At 36.0% G+C, this 27,621-nt stretch overlaps 3 protein-coding genes across 7 annotated transcripts in view; 2 read left to right on the forward strand and 1 right to left on the reverse strand.

Annotated features, from left to right (window-relative positions):
* Positions 1-2,429, forward strand: part of SRP54 (signal recognition particle 54) — a 37,286-nt gene extending 34,857 nt beyond the window's left edge. For all 3 annotated transcript variants that reach the window (XM_077909017.1, XM_077909019.1, XM_077909020.1), the window contains 2 exons: positions 972-1,067; positions 1,945-2,429. In XM_077909017.1, coding sequence (XP_077765143.1) covers positions 972-1,067; positions 1,945-2,036 — 188 coding nt within the window. In that variant the 3' untranslated portion in view covers positions 2,037-2,429. The remainder of the gene's footprint in view (positions 1-971; positions 1,068-1,944) is intronic.
* Positions 1-9,146, reverse strand: part of LOC144320448 (uncharacterized) — a 77,859-nt gene extending 68,713 nt beyond the window's left edge. The window contains exon 1 of the mRNA XM_077909024.1: positions 8,930-9,146. The gene's annotated coding sequence lies outside the window, so the exon portion shown is untranslated. The remainder of the gene's footprint in view (positions 1-8,929) is intronic.
* A 114-nt stretch (positions 9,147-9,260) lies between these two features.
* FAM177A1 (family with sequence similarity 177 member A1) lies at positions 9,261-26,052 on the forward strand. Of its 3 annotated transcripts, none has more exons than XM_077909033.1 (6): positions 9,261-9,418; positions 9,514-9,637; positions 15,352-15,525; positions 21,837-21,903; positions 23,161-23,258; positions 25,353-26,052. In XM_077909033.1, the coding sequence occupies exons 2-6, from the start codon at positions 9,542-9,544 to the stop codon at positions 25,557-25,559; spliced, it is 642 nt and encodes a 213-aa protein (XP_077765159.1). In that variant the 5' UTR covers positions 9,261-9,418; positions 9,514-9,541; the 3' UTR covers positions 25,560-26,052. The 3 variants fall into 3 exon arrangements, with proteins under 3 accessions (XP_077765159.1, XP_077765156.1, XP_077765157.1); XM_077909030.1 differs by lacking the exons at positions 9,261-9,418; positions 9,514-9,637 and adding exons at positions 10,371-10,511; positions 10,931-11,018; XM_077909031.1 differs by lacking the exons at positions 9,261-9,418; positions 9,514-9,637 and adding an exon at positions 13,318-13,400.
* Positions 26,053-27,621: the final 1,569 nt, after the last annotated feature.

The raw sequence follows: 27,621 nt of genomic DNA on the forward strand, positions 1-27,621 counted from the left end.
GATGTAACATACATTCTTGTCACACCAAGTTCTTAATATTTTTTAGAAGTTTTAATTCCTCAGAAATAATTTGTCAATGGGCAGAGTATTCACACCTTACACAGATGTATTAATCGTGAAATTTAAAAAAAAATTGTGAAATTTTTTTATCATGTTTTATAAAAAACATCTTTCATTCATATTTCTTAATTCATGTAATCTATTCATTCATGTAATTTATTCAGATTAGCCAGCCTTAATGTTCATTTTCATAATGAGAATTTCTGAGGAAATACCAGAATTAATGTTCCTTTGAAATAATTTTGCCTGAAGCAACTCTACTTGTTGTTGCATTGATGATCTGTTTTGCTTCCTGTCTCTTAAGACCACAGCAGCTTTTCTCTAAAGGATGCTCTTACCTGTTCTGCCTCAGAGTGCATCTCTTTTATTGGCTTCCTTTTTTACTGTGGAGTTTCAATTGAGTGTGTGGAAATTCATTGGTAAATGGAGTTGCATTATTTGTCTTTCCATTCTCTGAAGCCTTTCATTATTTTTAATAGCTTCTTAGATATTTGCAAATCTTCATGTTCTCTGTCTTATTCTTTCATATTAATCTACAAGCAATCCAGGTACTTTCCCTGTGAATCCTTATCTATAGTCAGGTTTTTGTTCAGCATTCTCCCATAGGACTATTAAACAACTGTTATAGCTTCCTATTAATAATCATTGGATACAATTTTTTATTAACAAAAATCATAGCCCTTAAAAAAATCCCTTAAATATCCCTTAATACAGAATTTCACTCGTTCTTTCTCAAAAATATTTAAGTAATTGAGATAAAGATGAGAAGGGAATATGTACAAATAGAAATTATGTGTTAGGGTGATAAGATTAGGAGTGATTTCTAACAAATTTTACTCAGTTCATTAAACTTTCTATACCTTGATTATATTATATTCTACATTGACGCAAAACCTCTTTTTTTTATTCAGGTGGTGACATGTCTAAGAATGTGAGCCAGTCACAAATGGCAAAACTGAATCAACAAATGGCCAAAATGATGGATCCAAGAGTTCTTCATCACATGGGTAAGTACAAAGTTGTTACCAGTTTCTAATACACAGTTAATTTATAAGGGTTAAGTTTTAATAAGCCTTCTGTTGTGATATGATGAATATCTGTTCAAAAGATGTATGATTTGAGGGAAATGGTCATCTGAATTCTAAGTTGGATAGTTGTAATAGTGCTATATAATTGAGGTTTTATTCACTCTTCTGCCATCTATGTGATTTTTTAAGCAATATACTTAATCATCTTTTGTTAATGTTTGTTTCAGTGACTATTTGCCCTAGTTTAGAATCTGGGTTATTTTCAATGATAAGACTTTGAAATTATATAAGGATTTTGAAACCCAATTATACTTTTGCTAGTGACCTATGAAAAACGTTCCTTAAACTTTATGAACCTCACTTTCCTCTTTTGTAAAATCACAGATATCTCATCAAGAAATTGTGACAATTAAGTGAGCTAATATACATGAAAGCATTTAGTACAACTTTGAGCATATAGATATTTAATAAATGATGAATTCTTTTCTTCCTGGGAGTCCTTTGAAACAACTCCTCCACTCCCCAGAATTGGTTACTATTTACAACAAGACTCTTTTGGACTTCTCAGAAAAAAATTTTGTTTAGATTTATTAACTCCCTGCTGTGTGACAGGAACTGTTCTAAGATCTTTTTATATATTATTTATTCCTTCTAACATGATGAGGTAGGTTATTCAATCTCTTTTATAGATAAAGATACTGGTGATAACAGATATTTTTAATTGGTATGTTCTTTAAAGCTGATGACCAAATTGCAGTCAGATCCCAGAAATTTTTTAGAAGTAAAACCATTTATTTGGTAACACCTTTCAAGTTCCACTTAATAATTATCTGATTTTACCCTATTTTTACTCTAGGTGGTATGGCAGGACTTCAGTCCATGATGAGGCAGTTTCAACAGGGTGCTGCTGGCAATATGAAAGGCATGATGGGATTCAATAATATGTAAAGAAGATGCCTTAATTTAAACTGACTCAGTTGATTACATTATTTGCTGAGACCTCAAGAGTTTCCCTCCTTTTTGCAAACAGGAAAAAAAAAGTATTTTTCTTGCCTGTCTTGCCCTTTTTCTTTCTCTTCTCATCTTCTTCTTTCCTTCCTACTTCCTTCCCTCCCTTTGATATAAGGGAGGAATATATAGTTTTTGTGGAAATCATTATATTTTTGCTTTAGATTTTCTTTTCTTAGTTTTCACCATCATAATACTTCTTAAGTTAAACAAATCATGATGTAAAATCTAGTACTTAGAAGTTTTTAATTGTCTCAAAGGCCAAGCATTACATTTGTAAACAGTCCTGATCAGTAGTTATATGATGTCTCAATAAAAGTGCTGTAAAATAAACTTCAAACTCGTTATAAATTAAGGGGTTGTTAACTTCCTTTATGATTTAAAATTTTCAGTGAATCACATTAAAAGGCAGATAGAAAAACCAATGGCTATATGTTACTTGAAACTAGTCCTATAGGGGCGCCTGGATGCCTGGATAGCTCAGTTGGTTTAGCACCTGACTCTTGATCTCAGGTCTTGATCTCAGGGTCATGAGATCAAGGGTTGGGCTCCATGCTGGGCATAGAGCCTACTTAAAAACAAAACAAAACCAGTCCAGCAAGTGTACCTTTAATCAGAAATATGGTAGAATGACTTAACCATTAGTATTGGGAACTTTTGTTTAACTTAGAATAATTATGGTAATTTTGCCATAGAAAATCTCAGGCCTGCCATTTAAATTGAATTTAGTTTATAATAAATGTTTCATATATAGCTTCCATTTTTTTTACCTCATATATTTGAAGCCTTAATGGCAATATGTTTCTTTTTTTGAAAAGCCAATTTTGTTGTTTCTTACACATGAAAAAAAAACTGACGAAATTGATGTACTTTGATACTAGTTAATGTATAGACCTCCTAATGGGAAAATGGTTACATATATTAGACTGTCACTACTACATATTAAAAATAATGAGACGATGACAAGGTTGATTTGGTTGTTGGTTACTTTGGAGTTTTTATGACTCAAGTGTTTTAAAAAGGTCATATGAGCCAAAATCTCTTTAAAAAAGTAATTATAAAAAAATAAATAAAAATTAAAAAAATAAAAAGTAATTACATAAAGAATGCAGCAGATTTTCTTGTTTACTTGGTCAAAGATTTTATATCCCACTAAATTATTTTTACCAGCTAAAAATTAGCATATCCCTATAGAACACTGTACACCCTATATAAATGATATATTTTGTGTTCTGCAGAAATGTCATCATAAGGTCCAGCTATAGAAATTTGACAATGAGAAAATTTGTTTTCCAAATTAGCTTCTAATTAAATTGATGCATACCACCTTTTCTGGGCAAGGATTTTTGTGATTTCTATCCTCAGGGTACTACTTTTCACTTTGACCAAAGAAGGAAATAAGACCCTTGGCCAAACTTTATGGCTCAGGCACTATTTTTAAGTATTTTTGTATCTGGTGCAAATTATATTTTTCAGAAGCAAAAATAACAGTGGGCAGAGGACACCAGAACACTTATTCAGCTTCTATTTCTCTTTCCTCTTCTGTGAGATGAGGGAATTGGAGATGCTCTTTAAAATTCTGACCGTATCAATTCCTCAATCTGACATTTTTAGTTACAAAAGCTATCCTTCCACCCTTACAGTTTTTGTCAAAGTACTGATGTTTAACCACATAAGTACCCCATATACCAAAATCAAATATTAGACCAAATTTCCTATTTTTCACTATTGTTGAAATTGGTTCCTAAGCTTTTGTTACCTGTTATATAGGCCCTGCTTAGACTACTAGCTAGATCTAATATTGTGTAACATTGGATTCTTCTGGAATTTTATGATATTAATTAAATATGTACAAACATAAAATTAGGTGTAATTCCTAAGCTTACAATGCTTATATAATTATAAAACAAAAACTCAGAAATTAATTTCAACAAACTATTGTACCAACAAAGGTCAAATTAATGCCATTTTGATGTGATGTCAGTATTCTTCTGGAAGTATATTTGCTGGCATGTAGGATACAAGGTAAGTATATACAGTTCATTGCAATTTTATAGAGTAATGTTTTGGAAAAAATTAAGTATTTTCTATGTAGTAAAACGAATTTCAAAATGTGTTGTATACATTATTTTGTTCAAATAAATACAGTATATTTTAATGAGAAAAGTTCCTAGGTCTGATATGCAGTAATGTACTAATCTTGAATAGAAGTATAGTGTCACATAGCTAAAAAAGAAATCTAATACTGTCAATAAATACTTATATACAGAGGCAACAAAAGCAGGAAATTTACTAGAACTAAAGTCTCATGCATATTAGTGTAGGTAAAATTAATATTAATACTTTATTGCAGTGAATATAGAGGATTTAAAAAGTAAGCCATAATATAAAAATAAATTGAATCTCTTTTACATATAGCTCTAGAAAATACAAATATTTCAGTAAAAAATGAAACAAAGCATTTAAAATAAATGCAAAAGAATTTTAACTTATACTTGTGTATGTGGTAAAATTTAGTATTTTACAGTTTGTATGAGACAGCAACCAAGGAATCTGAATAAGCTTTAATAAAAACTATGTCAGTGAGACTCATGGCTAAATAACAATAAAATGTAAGTTTTGATATTCCTTAAAACCTAGATATAATTATTAATAAAGCCAAATAAGTTCTATCCAAAACTAGAAATCCATCATCACAGCTCGAATCTAGATGATCTTCATTGCTTGCATACACTAGATTTGAAACAACTGTCATCATCACAGTTTTGCTCTAAAATCCAATTACCATATTCTCAACATTAAGCTTGTTGCATTAAAGTTGAATCTAATATCTTCTTTGTTTTTGAGTCATGAGTTACAGGAATGATGAATTTGTATCTCATATGTTGGGTTAATTCAAATTTAATTTCTAGATAGTTGTGTAGTCTGTGGGTTATTTTTGTTAAGTAGTTGATGTGATGTGAAATTTTGTTATGGTAGTTATTTTCCCACAGTTTGCAGTTAGGTGTAGGTAAGTATTTGTGCTCTGTGTTAAGTAGTTGCTAACCCTAAAATCTAGGCCTTGTCTCCTCTGACCTCTTATCTGTGATACGGGTATGCTGAGTATGAGGTAATTTTCAGATACTTTTAAAGTGAAAATACACCTTGTAAGCTGGTAATTATGGCACATTTCCTTTGATAAGAACTTCGTGCCACAGAAATTCTTTTGAGTTTGGCATGCCTAAGCTAGTGTTTACAATTTTCTCATTTTTCTCTCTCCATTTGAAATTATCATTTCAAAAGCATGTATCTTTTAACTTCTCTTGCCTTACAGAGTGCTTGGAGCCTAAAACAGTGCATTTCTTGGTACCAGTTGGATCTAAATGCAAAATATTCAAGTGATTACACAGCAGTACCTGCCTGTAACAGGGATAAGACTCCTCTGACACTGGGGCATAAATGCTTTACCTTCTCATAAAAAGCAGAAGGGAGTAATAGCCTGTGACTATGGTATGTAGTTAAACAACACATGCTCAAATTTTATGAGTCTCTTTCTAGAGAATGGTTACTTATCTGCAAGTAAGGAGAACATACAGTGTCTATCTATTTGCATATTTTAGGAACCATGCTTGCTTGCTTTTTATTATTTTATAATTGAATAAGAGAAATTTCTTCCTCAGTGACCCAAAAGAGCTGAGAGTTGTTATAGGCTATATTCATGGGCCCATAATTTTTGACTTTGGGAAATCAATTAAGGGGGTCAGAATTTCATTTCTGGCAGAAGGTGGTACAAGAAAATATCTGTCAAATTTTTGACACCCTGTTTCATAGGAAATACAGGAAGTGTGAAATCCTTCAGTTGATGTATGTCTTGATTCTCTGCAATTTCCTCCTTACTGTGTTAAACAATGGATGATCTTGCCCTGAGATAACTGCTATTTATCCCTCTCCAGTTTTCTTGAAAGATAATTGACATATATCACTGTTTAAGGTTTCAGCATGATGGCCTAACATTATCTATTGTGAAATGATTACCACAATAAGTTCAGCTAACATCCATCATCTCATGTCCATAAAATATGAAGAAGAAAAAAAAGGAAAAAAGATTTCTTTTTGTGATGAGAATTTAGGATTTACTCCCTTAAGTTTTCTAAATATTGTATATCAGTGTTAGCTTTAGTCATTGTTACATTAAATGGAAAGGCATCCTTAATTGTGGCAATCCTTATAGCTTTATACTTGTTTTTTAGATTATTGTCAGAAGACTCCTACGTTTCGACAGACTTCAGACTAATATGTTTAGCTTTCAACACTGAGATTGCTGTGCTCAGGCATAATGTACAAAGAAACTGATTTTTTTATGATTAATGCCATATAAAAAATTCTGCTAGTTGAATATCAATAGTTCATTCCCATGACACAAAAAAAAATTTGACCAAATTCCAATTAAAAGAAATGTACTCACATGGCATCAAGTAAAACATGTTCACTTGGTATTTTCATTTGTTTGTTAAATATAGGTCTTTAAAACTTGCAAATGGCTACCTCATAATAGATTTTAAAATATATATACTTTGAAAATTTGTATTCAAATCTTTTCAAATATCACATTCACCTTTGGTGTAGGAATTTTCTGCCCCTAATAGCCTATTTTCTGGCATTTTTTATTCCCAGAGGAGCAGAGTGGCTGGCTAAGAGTATAGGCTCTGGAATCAGACTGCCTGGGTTTAAATCCTTGCTCTGCTGCTTACCAGCTGTATCCATGAGCAAATTTCTTAATCCCTCTGAGTCTTTGTCTCCTCATCTGTAGAATGTAGGTAATTATAATAATGCCTCTATCATAGAGCTGTTGTGAGGAAGACAAGGAAAGTCCTTAGCATAGTACCTGTCATATTGGGCTCCATACATGGAACTGCTACGATTATTTAACAATTTATGCTTAAAATCAGCCTAACGTGCATTTTTAGTTTTACCACCTTATTTTTTCTTATGTATTATTGACAGTTATCCCTTATTTGAGACATGAGGTAATCTTAAAAAGAAACTTTTTATTAAAATAGATATGTAGCTTTGTGAAGACCATAAGAAAATCTTGTTTTTTTATTTGGTGGACATTACTGGTTATTGAATTTTAGTCAGCTCTGTTTTTCCAGCTTTTCAGAGAAATAGGAAGATCTAAATTTACCTTATTTATTTATTTATTTATTTTTATTTATTTATTTATTTTTAAGAATTTTTATTTACTCATTCATAGAGACACAGAGAGAGAGAGAGAGAGAGGTAGAGACACAGGCAGAGGGAGAAGCAGGCTCCATGCAGGGAGCCCGATGTGGTACTTGATCCTGGGTCTCCAGGATCATACCTCCGGCTGCAGGCGGCGCTAAACCACTGCGCCACAGGGGCTGCCCCTAAATTTACCTTTTTAAAATCTATAATACCATTAAGTGATAAATTTAGAGCACAATTATGTCTTCCAAATAGATAAGTTATATTAAAACCTGGATGAAAAAAAAGAACCTGGATGTATTTTTCTCATAGTGTTATACAACTTATACTAACAGGTGAAGAAGGAAAGATTTGATCTATTGCTTTGTTTGCCCACTTTGAGTTATGACACTCTGGAAATACTGACAAAAATATAAATTCCCAAAATAAAACTGTTAGATTTTATGCTTTTCTGTTGCTACCAGTCCTTCATTTGTAATAGACTTCTCTTGAACTATTTTTGTTAGAAGTAACTCTTCTTAGGAAATACTTCCAGTTCATGTTGGGATATGACTTGCATTTTGAATTTTCGGTTAACTAACAAATACACGTGTAAACTATGAAAACACATTCTACTTAAGCATTGAAAATTGTAATTTGGTGTTTGTCAATTTGCAAAATAAAATCATGCATTTATAAACAGTCCACAAATTTTTAATACTGTTGATGTCTATAAGAGGAAAGGGATTTTGAATACAAGTAATGTAGAACTGTCCTTGTTTATGAAAACCAAAGCATAAGGTCTTTAACAACTGGCTCTTTATTTTCCTTTTCAATTTATTGCAGAATTTATTTTTGTTGTTTGGGACTGTCTCAATCCCTGCTAGTACTACCAGGCAGCATCAGGTCATATTACTAAAACCTGTTTACCTTAACAACAAGCCAACTTGATTTTTTTTTTTTTTACCAGAATATGGATCATGAATTAACAACCAACTACTAAAATGTTGATGGTTTTCAAATAATCAACTTTGGTCTTTAAAAGGTTTTTGTTTTTTTGGGTTATAGTTATATGCAAGATAGAAAGTCTATAAAGACATGAACAGAGAAGAAGGAAAAAATAATTTTTGCACAGGAGAGAAAGGAATATTTAAGGTTGCAGGGGTGTTGGACCTGTTGGTGCCATCTAGAAAAACAAATCTACAAGGCCGTAGCTTTGGGGAGTATTTCTGAATTTTGATTGGCATAAAAATGTAATTAAAAGTTTCATAAAAGGCTCCCTGTGGCCAAAATAATGTATTTTATTTTTCATTTCTACAATTCACAATAACTTGTGTGAAAACTTTCATACTACAACTACAATAAAAGAACATGTACCTGGAAATGCTCCAACTAGTTTAAGTAATACTGTAATCACTGCAATCATGACTTTAATTTGGATGAACACAGGGAAAAATGGGCAAAGTCTGGCATACCCCTTACACACCACACACACACACACACACACACACACACACGGCCCTAAAACATAAAATATTTCTCACATTTGCCCAAATGGACCCTTGCTGGTGCCCTTTGTTCTCCTTCAGATCTCACTTAACTTTTTCTACAGTTATAAGGTATTTCAGAGAAGTGTAAACAAAGTTTACCTTTGAGGCTCCTATTTCAAGGGTATTTTTGGCTAGACTGTCATCCATGTTAGGAAGGGCATATGCAGCAGAGCCTTACATCTTAAAATATATTTTCACAAGCCTTTGAAGCACACCACGAGGCTGTTTGATTTCTAAGTGCAGAGACCAAGGTCTGGGAGAGCATCCGCCCAAAACGCAGCGGGTGGCCGGCTGCGCCCAGATCCCGCCAAAGCCAAGCTCCAGGTGCAGGTACGAGGCCTGACGTCACCGGCGGTGCCAGGCGGCGGCTCTCGGAGCCGCGGACGTGGGCTGGGCCGGAAGCGGCGCTGGAGCCGGCCGGCCCTCGTCCCGCCCCACGCAAGCCGGTCGTCGCGCCTCCCAGGCCACGGTCCGCCGAGTGAGGGGCGAGGCGCCTGCCGGCCCCGCCCCTCAGGCCGGCCCCACCCACCAGAGCAGCCCCGCTCCTGCCGTGGCGTGGCCGGGCGCGGCGCGAGGTGGGCGCTGCCGGTAAGTCCCGTCTGTGACGGCCGCTTCGGCCGCACCCGGGTGGGGAGGCGGAGGAGGGAAATGGGCTTATCGGCCATTACGTTCTGTCTCGCTAGCGCCAGCAGCCCTGTGGCGGCGACAACGATGGATCCCGAGTCGGTGAGCCGTGCGGAAGGAGGAGAAGCGGTAGCAGCTTCGGGAGCTGCGGCTGCCGCGACGTTCGGGGAATCGGGTCGGCAGGTAAGTGGGGCCGCGGCGGGAGGCGGCGGCGCGGGGGCTGGCGCTCGGAGAGCCCAGGCTCCTCCTCTCTGCCTCGTCCGCCGGCTGCCCTCTTGGCCTGCCCGGCCTTCCTCCGAGCAGGCCGCCTGCCGAAGGTGCGTTTCGGGTTCCATCTCTCGGCAGCCCCACCCCTGCCCTGAGACACCGGCGTGCGGGAAGCCGACGCCTCCCCACAGCCGGGCGGCCCTGGCCAGCCCTCCGCTTTCGGCGCCGCAGACCCGGGGGCTTCCCGGCAGCTATTCCGGCTTCGGGTCTGCGAGCGGGAGGAGGAAGGCGTGTCCCCCCAGGTGACGGCGGCTTCAGACACTTCTCAGCCTCTCGGGGTGCAAGCGCCTGACTTGGCTTGTGCCCTTTGGTTAGCTGATAGCAACTATGTGCTGAGCGTTTACAGGCTTTATTTCACTTAATCCTAATAACTTCTGCATGATGTGGGCGTTATCCCCATTTCACCCGCGAGGTAGCAAAGGCTCGGAGCTGCCCAACAGAAACGTGATGGGAGTCACACTGTAAATTGTACATTTTCGAGTAGCCGTATTTTTAAAAATAATATTTTACTTTTTTAATACTATATGTTGGCAAATTGAATTTTAAATACAAAATTTTAAAAATAGAAAAAAATGGATTTTATTGTGTGTTAATATTTAACAAAATCTTCAATACGTAATTAATGTGAAATTTAACAATTATTTTACAGTCTCTTTGGTACAAGTTTTAGAAATTCTGTGTGTGTTACACCTACTGCGCATCTCAGTTTGAACTATCCTCATTTCAAGGGCTCGTTAGCCACCTGTGGCTTGTGGTTGCTGCGTTGGACCGCATGAGTTTAGAGGGTTAGGTAACGTTCGGAGGTTTGCTTTGTTTTGCATTTGGTAGTCTAAAGTAATAGTGGAGGATCTTTGGCCAAGTAAAACTAATGTAAGTAATTGCTTTAGCTGAAACCAGCTCAGGAGTATACAATTTGGGCCATTTAAAACTTGAGTTTAAAAAAAAAAACAAAAAACAAAAAACAAAAAAACTTGAGTTGCTCCTATGTAGAAGCCTTTCCACATTCAGTGAAAATGAAGCTTTTGTATTCGCTTCATTTTTGAGACCACCAGAATGTTAGTAAGACATTCGCCCCAAACTACAGATTCCTAAGGCAATAGTGCCTGAATGTGAGTAGAGCTGTTGTAGTATAAGATGCAGTTGCATGAACAAAAACTTTTTCCACATGCTAGTTTTTATAAGGAATCTTTTGTTTTTCTACTGCTTAAGGAAAATAACCAGCAAGAAGCAATTCAGTGGAAACACTAATTGATTAGAGAGCCACTTTTCATTTTCAGTTGAGACCTGTTGCTGATAGGTACGTATGAACGGGATGGACCTTTAAGTGCTGGGTGTATTTTCCATGTGATTTTTCATTCTGTTACTGTAATTGTTTTCAACCACTGCTTCAAGGTTTGAATGGCTCTAATAGCAAAGTAAACATACCTGTATTGATTTACCAGCTAAATATTATTTGAAGAGAGCTCTGTTTTAGTGATATTAGGTTATTTTCATATTCTTGGTTGAAAAACTAAACAGTAAAGGAAGCTGTTGAAGAGAAAGTAGAATGTCACAGGAATACTCCCATCACCAGTATGTCATATTCATGGGAAGTTTGTGTTGTAATTATTCTCGGGTTTCCTATGCATATATAATCTCTTCTTTTGTATTAAACACAAATGGGTTCCTACTATACAGACTATTTTCTAACTTTCCCTTTTTGCTCTCTCACTCACATTCCTGAAGCAGAAACATCTCTGGGACCCCAGACCAATGCTTTTGAGAACAGTAAGAGAAAAGGCCAGTGAGGTGGGGACTTCGATGGAGGGAGAGCTTGCTGTCCTTCATCGGTTTGTCAGAACTGAGAAATTCCAAGTGTAGTGTAAGGAAAGGAGTAAGAAATAGGAGCTTGGCTCTGTTTAGAATTTCACCTCAAACCAGGCTATTCAGCACCTGTTGTGACATTTTATCAGGAAAATTCCCTGACTAGACTTTTAACCCAAATCTGAGCCTCAGTATTACTGAAGTAGTTAAAATGTAAGTACTCATTTATATAGCAGCTCTGCTACCAAGAACTTATGATGTACCAGGAACTATAGGCTATAGGATATAGCAGTGAAGGATACACACTATGCCTATGCCTATGCTGCCAACTACCTAGTTGGGGAAGGTGATACAGAATAAAATCCATGATGTGTAGTACATGTTTTAAAGAAGTTCTTGGTGCTATGAAACTATATAAAAAGAAGATTGCCATTGAAATCAGGCCTTGAGGAACCAGATAAACATAGTTCAGTCTGGTGATTAACCATAAAATTTGATAAAATGTGAATTGACAATGCGCATATTAATTTCCTGGTGTTAGGAACTTTTTTTAGATCTTTGGAATTTGTTAAAATGAAATTTGTAATATTGACAATGAAATTTTTCTTACTAAGAATTTTATTGTTTATCTGTAAAAAAACATTTTCAAAAGTCAGAGAATAACTTTCATTTATAAATTGTCAGAAATTTTTTACGAAATTAATTTTCTGGTTGGTTTTATCCATCAGTGCCTCCCTTCACTGTTCCTCCCTTCTTATTCCCTAAGTAGAGGTTGGAATCACATGCCATAGATTGCCTTTCACAGATTTTTTTGCTTGCCAGCCTGGTTCCTTAAGATGAGGGGTTGACAGAACTATAGACTATGGCCCACCAGCCACTTGTTTATATAAAGTTTTATTTGAACACAGCTATACCTATTTATTATATATTGCCCATGGCTGCTTTCACATAGTTGAGTAGTTGTGAAAGAAGCTGTAGGGCCTTCAAAGTCTAGAATATTTACCATCTGGCTTTTCCTTTTTCTAAGAAAAAGTTTGCTTATTCCTGTTTAAGAGGATAAACCTAAAACTTGGGTTTTACTGTATTAAAAATTAATATTAAATTTTTAAAAGAAAGCCCTTAAGTAAAAGTCTCTTTAATAAAAATCTTTATATGGGATCCTTGGGTGGCTCAGCTGTTGAGCGTCTGCCTTCAGCCCAGGGCCTGATCCTGGAGTCCTGGGATCGAGTCCCACATCAGGCTCCCTACATGGAACCTGCTTCTCCCTCTGCCTGTGTCTCTACCTCTCTCTCTGTGTCTCTCATGAATAAATGAATAAAATCTTTTTAAAAAAATCTTTATACAAAATGTTACTAGAGCAAATAAAATACCAATTTAAATTCTATATTATGTGTAGAGACTATTACTCAAAGTTTTGTTTAAATTAACTAACTTTGGCATTGGAATGAAAAATATGAATCATATTTCACCTCTGTAGGTTTTAAAAAAAATTGGAAATAATATAGCCAAGAGTCAGAGTTAATGGAAATAGTAGCTAAGTTTATACCAATTGTTAGGACCCGGCTGAAATGTTTTGACTCTTTAAAGTTGTCTAAGGATGGTAAAATAGTTGAGTCCATGAGAGACAGTCTTTCTCCTTTGCCTTTGCTTAAGAAAGGAAAAATTGAGCCAGTGAAAAATCGCTAGAAGTAGTAGCAAGAAGCTGCTTCCTGCTCTAATTGGGGTGGTCATAGTGATGAACCTTGAAAGGTCTCAGCTCTATTCACTGACTGGAACTGTTGCTTTGGCATTAGATCCATCCAGATAGTGTGACGACTGGAGATCTACTTCAGCTGCTTTGACTTTCTCTTGCTTGTAAAGGGATCCACAGAGCTAGGTAATGGTTCAAAAGGAAATGTTGATGTCAAAACAACCATAAACCAAATTTTATTCAAAGGGGAAAAGTGAGATTGGGTAGGAATGGCTCACCATGCTTAGGGATCAGGTGAACTTGATGGACCATTTGTTGTCCATTTTGTTTGTGGACATTGTAAATGGGCTGGTCTTCCTCTAATAAAGGCCAGGATGTATGTGAACCCTCAAGGCAGGCAAGGGAGAATTATGGCTTTTTTTTTTTTTTTTTTTTTTTTTTTTTTTCAGGTTAAGCCATTGGTAGCCCATGCTGTTGAGGTTTTTATGATCTCACTTCTCTATACAGCAGTTATAGTTGATGTCAGTCATGTCCTCATGTGTCATGGAGCAAATGTGTGTGTTTTTTAGGTTGGATATACCTGAATGACTAAACTTACCTTTGGGAAGTGAAGAACAAAGAGTCATATATATTTTCTAAGATGGGACTTAGAAGTTTAAGGGGGATATGATACAAAAATGAAGTTACTTATATTTGCATAACTGGGCAATTCTAGTTGCGCTGTCTTTATCAGTATAATTCTATCTTTGCAACAGCAGCTCAAAGAACTATCTTATTGGTTGAACAACATTTGTGGGTTTAAGTTGTTTGGTCATATCTACAAATGTAAGAATCCTTATAGAGGATGAAATTTTTGAACTCTGGACCATCCTAGAAAATCTCACCAATATGAACTCCAATCGTGGCAGTCTTATAGTCCTGTATCACTTTGGTTTAGTTTTAAAATTATATCAGTAATAGATGAACATATTCTCAGCAAAAACAACAAAATACAAAAAGGAATAACAGACCCCCTTGACTACTCCCTTACCTGTACTTCCTCCTCTGCCTGAGTACGTATCCCTAGGAGTAATACTTGCCGGAATTTTCTTCACAGTTGTACTGTGCCTTTTTGAAGTATTCTAGAAAGGAGGTGAAATAAAGACTTTCTTAGGAGTTTAAACTTGAGGCAAGATGACAGTGAGAAGCTCTTTGTCCTCTCCCACAGTATGCATTTACCCTGAGTTGGGAACATGGGTATATATGTGAGGTAAAATTAGTGTTTCCCTAGGAATGAAATTTGGATGTAATTAGAATTCATAGATTATTGTACTAAAACTTGTAAAATCTTTTTACTATCAGGAAAATTCTGTTGTCACCTATGCATTATTGACTAAGAAATCTGAAAGTTCAGAGATAGAACACTTATGGCTTGCTTTCCACATTTGATCTACAAATGAGTTTTATTTGGACAGCACAGTGCTTTAAAACATTTTTTTCAGTTTGAATGCCTTCATTAGGGATACTTTCTCCACAGGGTCTACTTTGCCTATATAGTTTGCTTATTTTGGTACCATGTGGGCTTAAAAGTGATTTTATTTTGGAACTCCTGTTTTGAGAGAAGGATAGATGCAAAGTTAAGTTGAACTGGTTTTGTTTAGTCCACACATAGCTAAGCCCAAATCCAAAGATTTAGGAGAGTTCCCTGTCATGACATGTTATCTTATGTCTCTAATATATGTATTTGTGCATCTGTATGATTTTCCTTTGATATTACACAATCTGTAATTAGCATTATTTTTTAAAATGATTGATGTCCTGAGTATCTTCACACATTATATAGCACCAGAATTGCTATGACTTGAAGTATGATGCTTGATTTCTTAGCTGTTGACTTCAAAACAGTTTAATGGGTTAAATTTTATTTTTTACCCTCAGTAGTGAGTATGCAGATGTTCGCTTTATTATTCATTGAGCTCTACATTCATGTTATTGATACTCTTATGTGTGTATATATTTTTTAAAAAAGAAAAAGTTTAAGGAATGGTTTATGTTTCTTTAGTCCCTAAAATAAAGCAACCAATACTTTTTTTTTTTTTTTGCCATATGAAAGAAAATTAACCTCACTTGAAACTCATTATCTCATTATTGACATTAGATGAATAGTGAAAGAGGCTTTGAAAATGTAGAACTGGGAGTCATAGGAAAGAAGAAGAAAGTCCCGAGGAGAGTTATCCACTTTGTTAGTGGTGAAACAATGGAAGAATACAGCACAGATGAAGATGAAGTTGATGGCCCAGAGAAGAAAGATGTTTTGCCTACTGTTGATCCGGTAGGTTTGATGCTTTTGTCAATAGTTTTTTATGAGACTGACATGCTGCCTACTGCGCTAAGAAGGCACTGGCAATTGTTTTTTAAATTGATTTATTTCTCCTTGAACATTGAATGGAAGGGGTCTTTTGAGGTATAAATCAACAATATTTTGATTATAAAATTCTGCATTGATTTTGGTAGAAAATAGTATTTTTACAAATATGGATGGAAAGATTTCTGGATTTCAGAGTCTAAAATTTCAGTCTAAAATAGCTGAGTGTCAGATTTCTTTGTCCATGTGGCTAGGTTTTTTAAAGCTTTATCTTACTAAACAGAATGTTTGAATTCTAGTCTCTCTGAATTAAGGACTAGGCTACCATAGTAGTTTCCACCTAAAACTCAGAATTTGTCAATTCTTTTTTATATTGCCTCAAGTTTTGATTGGAAGATAGGAGTGTACAGTTCCTTATGTCCATTATTAGCTAAATTTAAGAATTTGTTTTACATGGTAAAACTCTAAAATTATAGGACTAGCTACACATTCTTTTTTTTTTTTTTTTTAAGGATTTTATTTATTTATTCACAAGAGACACAGAGGGAGAAAGAAGCAGGTTCCATGCAGGAAGCCTGATGTGGGACTCGATCCCGGATCCTGGGATCACGCCCTGAGCCTAAGGCAGACACTCAACCGCTGAGCCACCCAGGCGTCCTGACTAGTTCTACATTCTTAAAAAGGAGTGTTGCCCTAAGTAATCTTTTGAGAATTTAGGTGATCAATATTTACTGACTTTCTAATAGGTACTGTTTTAGGCACTGATGATACAGCAATGGGCAACATAAATTTTTGCTCTTATATGCTAGTGGACAAACAGGCAACATTGGATAATTAACAGACTGAAAAGTGCTATGAGGAAAATAAACCAGGGTACCAGGATAGAGAATAATTAATTTGTGTTTGATTTTAAAAGGTTATTACTAGTATTTCATCAGATTTGGCTTTTGATAGATTTTGGTTATTAAAAAATATCAGATCCAGAGTCTCTACTATAGAATATATTCAAAGGGCCATGCAGTATACTCTGATGACATTTCCAAATGCATACAGAGTATTATAGAGGTGTTTCATGCACTGGGAGAATTATTGGAATAAGTATTTTTCTTTTAAATTACTTTGTAATGGTTAATTCTTATTTGTATACATTTGTGTCTACCTGTCTGTTTTTAAAATTCATTGTCCCAGTAGTTACTCTCTATTACATGGAAAATGATAATAAAAGCATTTCACAGTGGGGTGCCTGGTGGCTCATTTGGGCATCTGACTCTTGGTTTCGGCTTAGGTCATGATGTCAGGGTCATGGGATTGAGCCCTGTGTTGGGCTCCACATTCAGTGCAGAGTCTGCTTGTCCTCTCTCTCTCTGCTCCTCCCCCCACTCACATGCACTCTCTCTCTCTCTCTCTCTCTCAAATAAATAGTAAATAAATAAGATCTTAAAAAAATAAAGGCATTGTATAGAAAAAAATGCATCCTTACTACTTGACTAAGGATTACTCTTTAAAAAAAAAATTGAGATACAGTTCAGATAGCATATACAATTCAGTGATTTAAAGTTACAGTGATGTGGCTTTTACTATATTCATAGATGTGCACAACCATTACCATAGCCAGTTTTAGTACATTTGAATCACCTCAAAAGAAACTCAGTACCTTTTAGTTATCGTTCCTTATCCTTCATTTCTCTAACTCCTGATAATCACAGTCTATAGATTTCCCTATTATGGACATTTCGTACAATGAAATCCTATAACAAGTGATCTTTTGTAAGTGATCACAAGTGATCACACCCTGGGCCAAAGGTGGTGCTAAACCGCTGAGCCACCCAGACTGCCCAGTATTATTTAAATGTTTGGTAGAGGGATACCTGGGTGGGGATTTGATTTCTTTTTTTTCTTTTTAAGATTTTATTTATTTATTCATGAGAGACACACAGAGAGAGGCAGCGACATAGGCGGAGGGAGAAGTAGGCTCCTCACAGGGAGCCCCATGCGGGACTCGAGCCCTGGAGTGGGATCACACCCTGAGCCGAAGGCAGATGCTCAACCACTGAACCACACAGGTGCCCCTGTTCTTGATTTCTAATTTCACCTCATGTTGTTGAAGAACATACTTGTATTATTTTTGTCCTTTTAAATCTATTGAAGTTTGAAGTTTGTTTTATGGCCTAGTATGCGGTCTCTCTTGGAAAATGTTCTATTTGTATTTGAGAAAAATGTAGATTCTGTTGTTAGGTCACGAGTTCTGTAGATGTCTGTTAGGTCTTTTGGTTCATAGGATTTTTCAAGTCTTCTATTTCCTGTTGATCTATCTAGTTGCCCTATTTATTATTGAAAATGGGGTATCAAAAAAAAAAAAAAAAAAAAAAAAAAGAAAATGGGGTATCAAAGTCTCCAGCTATTATTGAGTGGTCTATTCCCTTCATTTCTGTCAGTTTTTGTTCGGCTGAGCCTCTCCGTGAATTTTTCATTTTGGTTATTGCACTTTTCAACTTGAGAATTTCCATTTGGTTCTTTTTAATACTTTTTTTTTAAAGATTTACTTATTTATTTTAGGGGGAGAGGGAGAGCGAGAGAAACAGACTCCTCACTGAGTGTGGAGCCCAGCAATGTGGGGCTCGATCTCAGGAACCGAGCTGAAATCAAGAGTCAGATGCTTAACTGATTGAGCCACCCAGGCATCCCTCTCCTAATAATTTTTATCTCTTTTGGTATTCTCTGTTCAATGAAACATTGTTATACCTTCCTTTATTTCTTAATTATGGTTTCCTTAGTTCTTTGAACATACTTATAAAAGTTACTTTGAGGTTTCTTCTGTTAAATCTAACATCTAGTCACTCATGGGTAGTTTCTGTTGCCTGCTTTTCTTCCTGTGTGTAGAACATACTCCTGTTTCTTTGTATGTCTCTTAATTTTTTTTGTGGATTTTAGACACTATATTGCAACTCTGGGTATTACCCTTGCCTTCTCTCCCCCCCCCCCATCTTGTTATTTGCTTTTTTGTTTAGTGACTGCTGTATTATTTTAGTATAGTCTGTCTCCTCCCCACCTCCTGTTCTTTGCTACAAACTAGCTATCCTATAGTTTAGCCTGTATCTTCATAGAATCTAAGAACTTCCTCTCAATTACCTTTCACCACAGTCTCCACTGATTTTGAGAGCACCCTTTGGGCTTGGATTTTTCCAGGTCTGTTGCAAATGAAGTCAGTTCATTTGGGAAGAGATTAGGAGCTATTTTGTGGCTTACTTTTCCTCCTGGACAAAATCTCTTAGAGATCTGAAGTTAAGAATGGGAACAGTGTTGTGTTCCTGTGCAACAGCCCAACTTTAGGTACTGAGTACTTGGTGGAGGTGGGGAGCAGTAGCCTTAGATCTTTTTTACTTTTTTCACTGCCTCAGTGAACTATCCCAGTATCCTCAGTGGCACCATGCCCCTGGTAGAGCCTCCATTACATAAATGGAGGCTGACGAAGAAGGAAGCTCCCAACTGTCAACTGCACTCACGTGAAACAGTCTCAGTGATAGGTGGCTTGTGGCCAGGATCAGAAATACTGATTGATGTTCTGTTGTGCAGTATTTGTCTTTCTTTAACTGGCTTATTTTATTAGCATAATATCCTCAAGGTTCATCTACGTTGTTGCCTACAGTAGGATTCCTTTTTCTAAGACTGAATTTTCCATTATATATATGTGTGTGTGTGTGTGTGTGTGTGTGTGTGCGCGCGCACGCGCGCGCCACATTTTCTTCATGCATTCATTCATCAATGGACATTTAGGTTGTTTCTACATCCTGGCTATTGTGAATAATGCTACAGTGAAGATGGGAGAGGAAATATCTCTTTGAGATCCTAATTTCATTTCTTTTGGGTAAATACCAATATTGTAAATGGTAAAAACCGCAGGATAGAGAAAGTACAATAATGTTGTAAAAACATACACGCTCAGGAAAAGACTGGGAAAATATACTAAAATGTTAGTGATAATTATATCAAGGTGGTGGAAAATGGGTGACTTAGATTTTCCTTATACTTTGCTCAGTTTTCTAAGTGTTCTACAAATAAGCAATACTTTTATGGTCTAAAAGTAAGTTATTTAAAAACAAAAAAGATAGCAAGTCTGAATAGTTCTTATTAAGGAAGAGGTGGATACTTAATTATTCAGGAAGAGATTGATACTTAAATTTTTGGAGGAAAAAAATGAATCAGCTTGAGTTTGCACCATAAACTGGAAGTCTTAAAGACCAAGATCTAGGGCAGCCCCGGTGGCGCAGCGGTTTAGCGCCGCCTGCAGCCCAGGGTGTGATCCTGGAGACTCAGGATCAAGTCCCACATCGGGCTCCTTGCATGGAGCCTGCTTCTCCCTCTGCCTGTGTCTCAGCCTCTCTGTGTGTCTCTCTCATGAATAAATAAATAAAATCTTAAAAAAAAAAGACCAAGATCTAGTCCATCTCTCTTATTATTGGAGTGTTGATGGTAATAGTGATAGTGATGCTAATAGTAATGGCAAGGTTCCAATGTAGACTCTTGAGTCATCTGTCCTTTTGATTCAATAAGAACAGTGTCTAAACAAAGAGCCCTATACATTACATTCATTCTGTGTAATTGTGTGTGATAATGATTGTTATTCAGGGATCTTTATCCAGTTACTCAGTTCTGAAGCAGGTTTGATTTGTTAGTAGTCACTGCATGGATATTAGCAATTGTTCTGTCTAGAAACAAACCCAGGAGAATTGGTCCACTGAGAAATATATGCTTTCCCTTAAAAGGCCTGTTTAATCCTTTTATAAGTAATTTCTTGGCCCTGTCATTATCGTGTGTTACAGAAACTGGTTCCATTCCCTATATTACTGCACTGTCCCATTTGCTGTTAAACTATAAGGTAAACATCATCTCAGTAAGATGAGAGTATCTTAAATGGAATCCCTCAAATAACTCTTATCCCCACATAAGATACATACTTCCAGCTCTGAATATAGAAGATATAGTAGGTTTGATTGAAGGAGTCATAAATATACAGTATTTTTTTAGTTGAATGTATTTGTTTGCTTGGATACTCATTCTTGTGTAAATAGAGATTAAGGAGCTAACTCACTTCTGTCTTTTCAAGAATATGATCACAGAAATTCGCATCCTTACTTTTCATGGGAAGAATTTTATGTGTTACTCCCTTTTCTCTTTAGCCCATCTACCCAGGCTTATAGATAGTCTTGTGTTTGCTGTTTTAATACCCTATAATCATGAACATAATATATAAGCTAAGAAGATTATGTAATTTGATTGTTTTTCTCCTTCCTGAAAACAAGATAATAATACTATTAATAATAATAATTGTCATTTGACTGATGAAGCATGCTTATATTACTGATTTCATCCACAGAAGCAAACTGTCATCTGTGTGCAAGCTTCACAGAAGTATTCTATGGGAATTACAGGACCAAGATTAACAGTGGAGTTGTGCATCATAGATTGCCTTCTGCCATTGGTCTTTCTTTACTATATATACACTGAGCTTGTCTTGGGTTATACAGTCTAGGCCCTTCTTAATCCTTAAACAAAGAACTCACCTTGCAACTTATTGGCTACTTATTTTCCCATTATTGAAAGTTCATTTTATGGGCTCTTACTTAATCCTGCTTACTTTCTCTGAACCTTAATTTCCTTACAATACCATAAGTATATTGTACTGTATGATTTGTTTTTTTCTAAGATCTTACTTATTTGACACAGGGAGAGAACATACACAAGTAGAGAATAGGTTTAGAGGGAAAGGGAGAAGCATATTACCCCATTAGCAGGAAGCTTGACTCGGGGCTCGATCCCAGGACCCCAAGACCATGACCTGAACCAAAGGCAGATGCTTAACCAACTGAGCCACCCAGCACCCCTGTACTATATGATATCTTAAGGTCCCTTTCTATTTACTGCATATTCTGATATTGTGCTTATGAACAATGAAGACAGAAAAGCAAGACCAGAGAAGAGATCCTAGATTGCAGTTCCCATAAATAATCAAGATTATGACTTACCAACTCCATTTTAATGGTGGCTGCTTTCCTTGGTTATTCCACAGGAATAAGGTGGTGGTAGTTATGTGGGCAAATATAAAATGTATTTATGGAATTTTTTATATCAAGTTCTTACATTCTTATTTGGATTGTAGTATATAGTATTATCTATGGAATATTCTATGTGCCAGCCAAATATTTGAACTACTTCATTCTGGCCTAAGTACATAGAATGAGTTTAGGTATGAATGTTCCTAACTTGACTTCTCGTTGCAGACAAAACTTACCTGGGGCCCCTACTTATGGTTTTATATGCTTCGAGCTGCCACATCAACCCTTTCAGGTATGACTTTTCTGTTTGAATATTGCATGACTATTATAATATGCTCTAAGAACAGGAACTTTGCCAAATGGAGTGTTTCCAAAGTGAAGGAGAAACAATAAGGAGTTAGTCACTCTGTTCTCTAGCATTGTAAGATGTTAATCTAACTTTAAAACATTCTTCAGCTTCAAGTTGTGGGGTTTTTTTAAGAACTGAGAAATGGCTTTATTAATTTATTTTATATTAATTTTTATGTTTTTGAACCTTTTCTTTTTTTAAGATTTTTATTTATTCATAGAGACACACACAGAGAGAGAAGCAGAGACACAGACAGAGGGAGAAGCAGGCTCCATGCAGAGAGCCTGACGTGGGACTCGATCCATGGTCTCCAGGATCACGCCCTTGGCTGCTGGCGGCGCTAAACCGCTGCGCCACCAGGGCTGCCCCTAATTTTTATGTTTTTGAACCTTTTCTATTAGCTATTTTGCTAGGTGGTTTCCCTACTGATACTGTTCTTTTTCTGTTTTACTATTTATTCTAGAGCCTGTAGTTATGTAATTCATTTATATTTTAATTTCATTAATATTTCATATCTTAAGTTGATCTGTAACTAAGTCATATTTGAAAGAAATGAATTATCAACTTACGACTTACTCATGCTAACTTTAAATATAGGTTTTAAATTATAAGGCTTTCCTCTGTTTCCAATTTTAACTCCCGGATAGCTTCTAGCATTTTCTGCTCTTTAGTAGAGGTAATTTTGAATAATAATTCATTCAAGACACATTTACCAAGCACTCAATATTACTAGATAGTGTGGTGTAATGAAGAGAACATGAGCTTTACATTCAGACCTGGATTACATTGTGGATCTGCTTTGTCAGCCTCTCTGAATGAATCTAACCTTTCACAGTGCCTGGCATGTGGCCAGCACTCAGTGAATGTTATAGTACAAGCCATTCCTTCCCTATAGCCCATTGATGACCTCTAAGAGTATGTTTTTCTTGAAAAAAAGTAGGTATGTAATAGATAATTATAATACATGGTGATACATGTATAATTAGAGGTATGAACAGAGTATTGTTAGGGAACCCAGAAGGAGCTACTAGTGCCTCTTGAGGATATCAAGGAAAATATACAGAAGAGATGTATTGAATGTTCACAATCTCTCTGAGGGCAGGGACTGCAACTTTTCTATTCTTGCAGTGCCTTGCACATAGAAAGTGCTCAAGAAATGTTTATGGAATTGTATAAGGCATTTAACTTTTGTGTCTTTAGTGTGTGACTTTCTTGGAGAGAAGATTGCATCTGTTTTGGGCATTAGCACCCCAAAATACCAATATGCCATTGATGAGTATTACCGGATGAAGAAGGAGGTATGTCTCCTTTTTACATTTTTTTATTCAGTTAGGTTTACTGGGGACTTCGTGGGTTGTGTAATGAGCATATATGTATATACATGCTCTCTAGCTGCCCAAAAGAGAGCTCCCTTAGGGTAGGCATTTCATTCTAGAGTTATTTATTTATCAAGTTAGATGTTTTAATTTATATATTTTTTAACCCTGAAATTTCCCTAGGATCTTTGTGTGAAACTAAGCTAGATTTCATTGTGCTAGGTGTTATGGAAGGTGCTGTATATATGTTATCTTATTTAAATCTTCATACATCTCTCTTTGAATTATTATTCCCATTTTCAGATGAGGAAATAGGACAGTCTCTACTTAGAACACGTAGACTAGATATATGAGAAGTGGAGGGTTTGATGCACAGAGAATTATGAGTACTAGAAATGTGTAAGAGGGCCAGCTGGTGAGGCAATTTTGTCTGCAAATGTAGTGAGGGCTTAGGGTGGGGGTGAAATGAATTTAGCCTTAAAGAGTGAGAAAAGTTTAGCTCTTAAGGGCATAGGCTGAAGAACCAAAAGGTCTGAATTCAAATTTTGACTCTACCACTTCTAATTTTGTAATCATTGGGCAAGATACTTAACCTTCATCTTTATAATGAGGAAAAGTGTGGCATCCATTTTCAGGGTTGCTCAGGATTTCAGGGTTGTTTCAGGATTAAATGAGTTGATATATAAAATGCTTAGAAAGTACCCAATGTATATTAGTGAACATGAAATAAATATTAGCATCTCTTATTATTCTTCAAGCAAATGTAGCTAAAACTACATTTAGCTACATTAGCTAAAATGTAGAGGCTTGAGGATAAGTTGCATATTTGGAAAAGTGGCAGGAGTGGTACTTTGTCACTGGAGTGGAGTGCAACCGGGGAGTGGCTGATGTGAATCTGGAAGAGGCAGCTGACTTTGTATTTGTTATATGGTTTCAAAAATGTTTTATGAGCAAATGAGTGTTTTTAACACTACCACCCTTGTTTAGAGCCTCATTACCTCATTTGGACTATTGTAACAGGCTCCTAAATGTCTTTCTTGTTTTCTCTCAAGCAAGCTCTAAATTAATCTTCTTGACAGGTTACTTACTCTCTAACTACTCAGACTGCATCGACCAATACAATTGCCATTTCCTCCATGAACTTAGTAGTTCTGGAACTAGAAAATTTTTTAAAATATTTATTCGAGAGAGAGAGAGAGAGAGAGAGAGAGAGAGAGAGAGAGGCAGAGACATAGGCAGAGGGAGAAGCATTCTCCTTGCAGGGAGCCTGATGCGGGACTCGATCCCAGACCCTTGGATCACACCCTGAGTTGAAGGCAGACACTCAACCTCTGAGTCACCCAGGCTTCCCTGGAACTAGAAATTATTTATTCTAAGTCTCTTGTACTTATTCCTTTCTGTCTTAATATTCTTTTTTAGGTGTTATTACTTCCCTCCTAGGTTGTAAACTCGAGGGCAGCAACTGCCTTACCTATATACTAGCTGCTTAGGGGAACATTAACTATATCAGTTAGTGAATAGACCACCCTATTCCACTGAATAGGCTGATACTCTATAATTGAAGTGATATAGTATTTAGCTATTTTTTATTTAGATTAGAATTAATCTGAAAAGCTACAACCTTTGTCAAAGTTAATTCAGGACCCATCTAAGTAGTACTGTACCATGCTTTAAAAATAACTTTCCTTGGGCAGCCCGGGTGGCTCAGGGGTTTAATGCCACGTTCAGCCCAGGGCCTGATCCTGGGGACCTGGGATCGAGTCCCACATCAGGCTCCCTGCATGGAGCCTGCTTCTCCCTCTGCCTGTGTCTCTGCCTCTTTCTCTCTCTCCTCTCTGCTGTGTTGCTCATAAATAAATAAAATCTTTAAAAAAAAAAAACTTTCCTTTATATGTCATAGTTTCCATTTCAGTTTGGGAACAGGGTAGGGATGTATGTCTTGTCTTAATTAGACCAAACTGAATTGGACGTGACACTAATGTTTTAGTTTAGAAAAAAAGGCACAAGCAGTTGAAGTGGGGAACAGATACTGTTCCTTTTGGGCATTTATATTTCAATTATTCTTGATTATTTTAGGAAGAAGAAGAAGAAGAGGAAAACAGGATGCCTGAGGAAGCAGAAAGACAATATAAGCAGAATAAACTGCAGGCTGATCCCATTGTCCAGACAGATCAACCAGAAACAATGGTATCCAGTTCATTTGTGAATCTCAATTTTGAAATGGAGGGAGACTGTGAAGTAATTATGGAAAGCAAACAAAACCCAGTCTCTGTCCCACCATAGAATGACTATCAAACTTCAAATTCTAGGGTTTTTATAATACCAGGAACTTTCACATTCTTTATTCAGTGGGACTTAATACAGTTATTTATATTTTAAATTATTAAGTTATCTGGAAAGGGAAAAATGTTTCTTCATTCTTAGGCTCTATCTAGCAAAAGCCAGATATGAAATTTGATTATTCGTACTATGCTTTTACTGTGTGTCAAATTAGTGCTTTGGTTTTAGAATGTTCTTTAAAAAAACTAAGGACATTGTAGAGCCCTAATTGCCAAAAATAAGAGTTAAATTATCAAGCTTGTCTGCTGTGTTTGTAAGAAAAAAATAGTTAAATTACTGATTAAGACTAATTGGAGCTGATTTTCCTAGTCTCAGATTAAAATGAGGATTTCCCCCCCTAGATTTCTCATGTTGTCTTACATTTATATATCTAACCATTAATTTCATACTAAGGATGGTTCACTGAGTGTATAATAAAAGGAGCAAGATAAAAGCACTTTGATTTTTCTTTCCTTGAGAATATTTCATGAAAAGGTAATTGAGTTTATAATAACACCAATTCTAAGATGGGTTTCCTTTTTTTGGGGGGTTTCCATTTTTTAATGGTTTCTTACCCTTTTTTTTCCAGCAGTTATTCAAATTAAATAACTAGCTTTGAACATGTTAAAAACACTAGTTATAGGATGTATTTATTAATGTATTTGTATTCAAGTGGTAACACCTAGTGATTATCCACATGGCATCCTGATTTTGTCATTCAGTGGACCCTGAATGCTTCTTGTGGGTCAGCAGTTGGGAGGGAAGTGGGTGGGGTGAGGGACAGATGAAGATTTGACCCTTCAGGGGCATACTGTTCAATACTGTACAAGGTCCAGGGTAGCATAGTAAGGTTTCCAATCATTCTCTTCTTTGAAGTAGCAACAGTAAAAGTGGACAGTTTACTTAACCCAGGTTTGGCCTCTAGAGCCCACTGTGCCATGAGCAAAGCTTACAAAAGTATAATATGAAACTAACTTTGAAAATATTCCTAAATATATGCTTATAATCTTGAGCGATCTGTATGACTTATGACTTTGATTTATAACTAAATGTGGGTAAGGAAGAATGTATGAAATATTTCAGAAATGCTGCTCTTAAAAGCCTAATCACAGATTTAGAGCTTTCAGAGATTAAAGGTTGTTCTAAACAACATTAAGCTGTCAGTCTTAAATATTTTTATATAAAATATGGCTTCAAAGAAACTTATAGGTACAGTGGACCTATTATGAAATCTATTATCAGTGAACATGAACATTTGGCTAAGTTCTTCAACTGAAATCTGAAGGATTTAGGAAACATAATTTTTCATTTGCAATCTTCAGTTACATGGATTTGTGGTACAGTAGTTCATGCATGGTATGTGATGGTAATTTTTTGGTCATGGCTATAAACTCTTTAGTACCTTTAAGGGATTAATCTTCAGATTATGTAATTAATGTCACCATAAATAGTTTACCAGTAGCTCTAAAACATGCTAACCTGACCTCTTCCCTCTAATTTGTTTTTAACTTGAGATAGGATTTCCAACTCAGATATTTATTGGGTTATCCAGTGAAGGCATGCATATCTAAAGATCTGAATCCTTTCTCCCTAGATCTGAAAGTTTACCTAGAAACTTTTCTGATTATAGTAGAAGGAAGATTATGAAAATTTTGTTTCTTAAATTTCACTTTCTTTAATTGTCCCAACAGTGGCCAGTTTGTAATGTTTATATAGTTATTCACTGTGCCTTAAATTTTTATACTTTATTTATGCAAATTATAAAATTTCCCAGAAATGAATTAAATGGTTTTGTCTTATTTTTAAGCCTCTTTTACTTTTCCTTCCTTTTCGACCCTTTTTGTAATTACTATTCCCTCTGGATCACTGTTCATATTTTACCCTCTTCTAATCTTTCTTCTCATAAAAAAAATGAAACAGAAGAGTATAATTGAGAACCTTTACACTGAATTAACACATTCTCTAACAAAATTCCTTAACAAACTGGAGTTGAGTCTTATAAAATGTAACCCTAAAAAATAAATAA

Source organism: Canis aureus, chromosome 9, assembly GCF_053574225.1.
Source record: "Canis aureus isolate CA01 chromosome 9, VMU_Caureus_v.1.0, whole genome shotgun sequence".
Taxonomy (NCBI): Eukaryota; Metazoa; Chordata; class Mammalia; order Carnivora; family Canidae; genus Canis; species Canis aureus.